The 7,542-nt window shown below is 40.3% G+C and overlaps 1 protein-coding gene across 1 annotated transcript in view; it reads right to left on the bottom strand.

The window, feature by feature from the left end:
• Positions 1 to 740: 740 nt before the first annotated feature.
• Positions 741 to 7,542, bottom strand: part of smfn (small fragment nuclease) — a 16,657-nt gene continuing 9,855 nt past the window's right edge. The window contains exons 4-7 of the mRNA XM_020621733.1: positions 6,110 to 6,221; positions 5,893 to 6,001; positions 3,412 to 3,465; positions 741 to 1,113 (exon numbers count right to left, since the gene is read on the bottom strand). Of these exons, the coding sequence (XP_020477389.1) occupies positions 990 to 1,113; positions 3,412 to 3,465; positions 5,893 to 6,001; positions 6,110 to 6,221 (399 nt within the window). The 3' untranslated portion in view covers positions 741 to 989. The remainder of the gene's footprint in view (positions 1,114 to 3,411; positions 3,466 to 5,892; positions 6,002 to 6,109; positions 6,222 to 7,542) is intronic.

Consider the following 7,542-nt stretch of genomic DNA (forward strand, 5'->3'; position numbering starts at 1 on the left):
GGCCAGCTCTAGGAAGGGTTCTGGTCGTCCCAAACGTCTTCCATTTAAGGATTATGGAGGTCACTGTGCTCTTAGGAACCTTAAGTGCAGCAGACATTTTTTTTGTAACCTTGGCCAGATCTGTGCCTTGCCACAATTGTGTCTCTGAGCTCTTCAGGCAGTTCCTTTGACTTCATGATTCTCATTTGCTCTGACATGCAGTGTGAGCTGTAGGGTCTTATATAGACAGGTGTGTGGCTTTTCCTAATCACGTCCAATCAGTATAATCAAACACCGCTGGACTCAAATGAAGGTGTAGAACCATCTGAGGGATGATCAGAAGAAATGGACAGCACCTAAGTTAAATATATGAGTGTCACAGCAAAGGGTCTGAATACTTATGACCATGTGATATTTCAGTTTTTCTTTTTTAATAAATCTGCAAAAATGTCAATTCTGTGTTTTTCTGTCAATATGGGGTGCTGTGTGTACATTAATGAGGAAAAAAAATGATGGCTGCAATATAACAAAGAGTGAAAAATTTAAGGGGGTCTGAATACTTTCCGTACCCACTGTATATATTTATGCCAACTTTTGTGTGTAACTTAGTCACCGTTTCTCGGTGAACATGCTACATACTCCATAATGGATTATGTTCAGTATGTGTGCTGTTCTGTAGAAAAAGGAGACAAGGGTGGGGACAATAAAGCCAATCCCAGAGTAAAGATGTCTAAATAAACACAATGGCAAATGACGAAAGGTCAGATTCACTGTTTCCATTTTAAATTTGAGGGGAAAAAAGGATTTGTATGAATTAAGTCTTACTACAATCTAGCTCCTTTGGATGAAACCTCTATGTACAACATTGGAACAATATGAAAACAAAGGATCTTTAGGTAGCTATGAACACAAACTAAAATCAATGCAGACACAAATCACAGTGAATGATTAAATTTTCTTGATGAATTGCAGCAATACAACTGAAGACTGCAGAATCTCATGTATGTGTGCTAACTCTTGTTGCTGCTTCCATTTTCTACAGTCTTGCACATTTTTTCCTCTGTTGATGCTTTGAAAACATTGGCTTTGTAGTACTGCAGCTCTTGAATGCTTTCCCAGATGTCATCTAAAGCTCTGAAAAAGAAAAATAGTTGTAACTATTTTCATTGTATTATACATATGCCTTTTACCCTTAAAAGTGAGTGCAGATCAGAAAAACTCTGATCTTGATTTTGCAGATTTGTATCAGTTTGCTTTTGTTTTTGACTCTGCCTACAAGGTGAGGAACACCATTCCCACAGTCAACCATGGTAGAGGCTTGCTGATGTTTTTGAGACAGGGCCAGATTATGATCCTCACCTGGGGCGCTTCACTTTTGGAGGCCCACACCCCCCCAATGACTTTTCAGGCCTAAAGTTCAGATTATTGGATTTTGGACCTTAGGACCCACAGAAACCCTGTCTGCTAGGCTAAGTAGAATTTAAAACATCCTTATATTAATTTTGATGATACAGATGCAGCGACTTAAAATTGCACTTCACAGCTAAATGGCTTTCAGCTGGCGTGCAGTTCCGTGAGCCTTCCAGGCGCCCTCCTTCTCCTGTTGCCTGATGAGGCATGTCTAGATTCCAAAGTGAGCACAGCAATTAAAGAGCTATTCGTTCATTTACACGGTGTCACCATTAGATGGCACTTTGTTCTCTAAACACACAAACTAGAACATGACTGCCTGAAGTAGCATATTCACACTGCAGAGTCATGTTTTTGTTTAGACCACGGTTAATACAATAGAACTGTCTAACCATAATCCTTATCCTACAGGTACTGTGCCAGATTTAAAAAAATCATTACCTACTACACTGGCTTTCACATATGTGTAAAGTTTGAATAAAACAAATATAACACCCTAAGCCATATCAATTAAATAATGTGCCTACTATAAGCATTAGGGATGGGAAAAGAGCGTTTCAGCTCTATGTTGAATTAATTCAGTTAACATTTCTCTCTAAATTAATTTTAAACAAGTAGATTTTCAGAAACAGCGTTTCCTACAATTCTCTTTTAAACACCTGAAACATACACACTTTTTAACAAAAGACTTATGTCATGTTCTGTAGGGTACTAAAAACATTAAATTCATCAGGTAGTGTAAAATACAGTACACAAAATATAGTGGTGTTTACCAGTGTCTCTTCACAGGGTCCTTAGCGCTACACCTGGTGTGCCATACAGTCATGGCCAACAATACTGGCATTTCTGTCAGACAATGTGCCACTTCTCCCAGAAAATCATTACAATCACAAATTCGTTGGTACTGTAATTATCTATTTCTTTTGGAACAACACAAAAAGCAGAGAAAAAAACCTAGATCTAGTAAATTCGACACAGAACTCTAAAATGAGACTTGACAGAATTACTGACACTCTCAACCTAATATCTGCCAGCACACCCTTTGGACAAAATAACTGAAATCAGTCGCTTCCTGTAACCATCAGTGAGTTTTTTTCGACTTCTCTACTGGAATTCTGGACCACTCTTCTTTTGCCCGATGCTCCAGGTCTCTCAGGCTTCCTTCTCCCAGCTGCTATTCTGAGATCGCTCCACAGCTGCTCTATGGGATTTAGACCTGGACCCATTGCTGACCACTTCAGAACTCTACAGCTCACTGTCTGAAACCATTTCTGGTGCTTTGTGAAGTCTGCTTTGGGTCATTGTCCTGCTGTAAGACCATGGCCTATGACAGCCCCATAATTCACTGGTAGTCTTAAGATTTCTTAATGCCATACACATAGTGAAGACATCCAGTGGCTGAAGTAACATCAGCAGAGAGTGGGCCCTGCACATTCACATACTGATTGACAGGCTTGAGCTCCCACCCTTGACAGTGGCCTTCTCTGATTGGCTAAGAGTGCTAAGAAATGCTGTCCTTCCTGGGTTTGACAGGCTACAGCAGGCAGTTCGTACCAGACTATGCAGGGTTAACAACTCCCTTGCGTCATATGGTTAATGAACAAGGCATGTGTTAGAACTAATCCTAAAGTATACTGTAACTTTGTTAATAATTTTACTCAACATTCCGCCTTTTGCCCTCTGTTACCAGAGGCCACCTTACACACATTCCAGAAACGAACATGCAGGACAGTTAAGTCCAACAGTGCCAACCTGGTCAGAAATGTTTAGAAGGAAATATCTCTGCACTGCTGCCAGGCTTTTGAGTCACAAGAACCTTCAACAACAACTTTCCCTATTAAGATAAATTTTTGGGGGATGTTTCTATTTGAATGTTACTTACTCTAGCTTTAACAAATGAGGAAATGTTCATTCTTTTAACATCTGTTGTATTTAACTTACACTCCAAAAAAAGAAGTTTGGCCCAGGCATAGCCACACTTTTCATACAACTATGCATTGATGCATTTTTCTTGTTATTTACCTGTGGGTGGCTTTCTTTTGAGGTGCCATCTTGTATTGCTCCGGAAACCATCGTCTGAAAGCATAAAAAGCACAAATCCATATTTATCTTCCTATGCACTGAACTTGTCATATACAGTGTCATTGAAGACAATATCACAGTGTTTCCCATACATTGACTAATTTGTGGCAGGCCACACATCATCTTACCATCATTGGTTTGCAAACAGTAAATGATTCACTTCTACCCACACACATATTATACTAAAAAAGATTATAACAGTGTTAACATTCTTACATCACACAAGTAATATACTAAAGAATTATTACAAAGTGTACACCACACCCACAGTTGTCAATGTAATTAATCATTGAGCCTGTTCTTGCATATATCTTGATTGACACATACCTTTATATTTATGTTTAAACTCGTCAATTCTATTACTATTTTTTATGTCTACACTTAAATTATTCCATAGTTTTACCCCACTTATGGAAATACAAAATCTTTTTTGGGTTGTACATATAGCATGAATTTTTAAATTTAACTGACCCCTTAAATTGTATCCCCCTTCCCTTTCATTAAATAGTTTTTGAATCCCACCAGGTTTTGTTGTCTTCTTCTCCTTGTTATGGTGCAGCAATTTGCTCAGTGCTTCCCCCTGTGGTCTGGGGTGAATCCCCAGTTCAACAGTGACACTGTCTGATGCATGGATGTACATTAAGGTCGGATCTAATTAGCAAATTACAATATCAACATTGACCGCCACATATTTGGGGCTGCCCCGATAGTCAAAAAGTAGTCATTACTCAAGAGACCTGTCAGTCAACTAAGAGTCTTCTAGCCTTTGTTTTTATTTTATTATATTTTATTTTTCATCAGCCAGTGGGCATTACAATAGAAAGCAGCCCCAGCCAGTAGTTTGTCGTCTTCCTCTCCTCATTTTGGTGCAGCAATTTGCTCAGTGCTTCCCCCTGTGGTCTGGGGTGAATCCCCAGTTCAACAGTGATACTGTCCGATGCATGGGTGTACATTAAGGTCGGATCTAATTAGGAAATTACAGAACAAGGAGAAGAAGACAACAAAACCCACTAGGACAAGACACATAAAAGTGAGATTTGTACTTTATTAGAAGTGTTTTCAGACATCGTGATCTACCTTTACAAGAGAAAAGACTGTTGTGATGGTTTGGCTGGTTTTTCATAATGTTACATGCATCAGGTTTGTTTACCCATCTCTATTAAAGTGTAATACACATTCTGCAACATGCATCCATCTGAACGGAACTAGGAAGCCAACACAAATGCGTGGGGAGGACACTTCAGTGAGGAATCATTCACAGTTCAAGCTGGTGCACATCAAATGCACAGTGACAACATGCTCTGTGATTAACTGAAGGGAGAAGCTCAAACTTGTTGGTAAACTAGGCTGAAAGCATGTCTCAGAAGAAAAAAAAATCAACTATAAGAGCATTGTTGCAACAGAAATACGTGTGCTACCTGTCTCATTATTCTGACTAATCCATATGGCAGCCCAACATTATAAATTACCATTTTAAGTTGGTTGCAATTTAAATGTTGCATCATATGGAGCAGTCTTTCATAGTTTTTTAAATGCTCAGAAATATGTTCTGATGTTAATGTTGTCGAAATCATCAATGAAATTCATACCAGTTGATTTTCTGATAGTACATTAAAAAAAAGAATAGAACAAATAGTCAAATAGCAGCACTGAAGAGCTGACTGACAGTCGACTGACAAAATCCTTACAGCCCTACACATATTGATTTAAATAATGTAGGTTAAATCTTATTTCAGCACATTGCACAGTCCCTCCATGCCCCACTCTATTTCTCTCTCACACACAAACACATGACGGTGGACTGTCTCCAGACAGCTCGTACTCTGTGTTTTTTTAACACAACGCTAATTAATAAATTATTAATAAAAGTTAATGCTAGTTCCTAAACGCTGAATGTTTGCCCTCTCAGTCCAGGTGAATATCAAAAAACATGTGGGAAAGCTGATCAGCTGGATAAGTGTAATTAGGTATTTAATTGATTCATTTCGAATATATATTGGTTTCAACCAGCGCTGCTAAAGCAGCAAGAGGGGGTCAGGAAGAGATGGATGACTAGAGAGATGTATGTTAGGAGAAAAGGAAGGCAGCAGCCAACATGCTGCTGCTGGGGCGGAGCCAGCTAGTGCAGGAAGGACAGGTCATATGAACAACACACAAGTAGCCTACTATGTTATTACTATATTGAATAATAATAAAAAAAAAAACTTAAGAAAGCGTGACAACAACCCCTACCCCCATGAGCTGCCGCCACAAGTAGAATCTAATTCTGTGGAAAATGCTGTACCACCATGCTTTTTTGATTGAGAGAGCAGTCACAGAATAAGTTCTCCTTACAAAGAATGTCACAGCTGAGAAGGTTTCCACAATTTTGCTCAACAGTACACAAACTCTCAGACACTTCACCATCACACAAACACTGACCTGCAAAGCTCCTTGATGGTGCTGACATCAATGATTCTGTAGTCAAGGTGGTACATAAACTGTGGCATGTATTTATCCAGAAATCTCTTGTCTGCATGCACAGAGTTACCTGCAGGGAAGGGTTAGGGTTAGGGTTAGGGTTAGAAATCACAAAACATGACTTTAGGAGCCAAGTAAATTGAGTCAGTTCTGTTGCTAGTGGTAAAAAGTAACTTACCGGCAAGGGGACACTGTCCAGGTGGGGTGTGCTGTCTGACAAAGGATAGGAACTCATACTCTGCTTGTTCCAGGGTAATTGTACTGTCCTGTACAGCTTGGGTCAGTCCTGACTGAAGACACAATTAACACTTACGACAGCTTCTCTTACACAGCACTTTAAATACTTTGCCTGGTTTTGAAATTGGTGAAACATAACAGGTGAGACAACAGAAAAAAACAGAAGAGAAAAGTAGGTACTGACTGTATAATTAGGAATGTAACAAGCTATTGATTTGGATCAATATACAGTGGGTACGGAAAGTATTCAGACCCCCTTAAATTTTTCACTCTTTGTTATATTGCAGCCATATGCTAAAATCATTTAAGTTCATTTTTTTCCTCATTAATGTACACACAGCACCCCATATTGACAGAAAAACACAGAATTTTTGACATTTTTGCAGATTTATTAAAAAAGAAAAACTGAAATATCACATGGTCATAAGTATTCAGACCCTTTGCTCAGTATTTAGTAGAAGCACCCCTTTGAGCTAATACAGCCATGAGTCTTTTTAGGAATGATGCAACAAGTTTTTCACACCTGCATTTGGGGATACTCTGCCATTCCTCCTTGCAGATCCTCTCCAGTTCTGTCAGGTTGGATGGTAAACATTGGTTGACATTTTCAGGTCTCTCCAGAGATGCTAAATTGGGTTTAAGCCAGGGCTCTGGCTGGGCCATTCAAGAACAGTCACGGAGTTGTTGGGAAGCCACTCCGTTATTTTAGCTGTGTGCTTAGGGCCATTGTCTTGTTGGAAGGTGAACCTTCGGCCCAGTCTGAGGTCCTGAGCACTCTGGAGAAGGTTTTCGTCCAAGATATCCCTGTACTTGGCCGCATTCACCCTTCCCTCGATTGCAACCAGTCGTCCGGTCCCTGCAGCTGAAAAACACCCCCATAGCATGATGCTGCCACCACCATGCTTCACTGTTGGGACTGTATTGGACAGGTGATGAGCAGTGCCTGGTTTTCTCCACACATACCGCTTAGAATTAAGGCCAAAAAGTTCTATCTTGGTCTCATCAGACCAGAGAATCTTATTTCTCACCATCTTGGAGTCCTTCAGGTGTTTTTGAGCAAACTCCATGCGGGCTTTCATGTGTCTTGCACTAAGGAGAGGCTTCCGTCGGGCCACTCTGCCATAAAGCCCCGACTGGTGGAGGGCTACAGTGATGGTTGACTTTCTACAACTTTCTCCCATCTCCCGACTGCATCTCTGGAGCTCAGCCACAGTCATCTTTGGGTTCTTCTGTACCTCTCTCACCAAGGCTCTTCTCCCCCGATAGCTCAGTTTGGCCAGACGGCCAGCCCTAGGAAGGGTTCTGGTCGTCCCAAACGTCTTCCATTTAAGGATTATGGAGGCCACTGTGCTCTTAGGAACCTTAAGTACAGCA

Source organism: Monopterus albus, unplaced genomic scaffold (genome assembly GCF_001952655.1).
Source record: "Monopterus albus unplaced genomic scaffold, M_albus_1.0 scaffold267.1, whole genome shotgun sequence".
Lineage (NCBI taxonomy): Eukaryota > Metazoa > Chordata > Actinopteri > Synbranchiformes > Synbranchidae > Monopterus > Monopterus albus.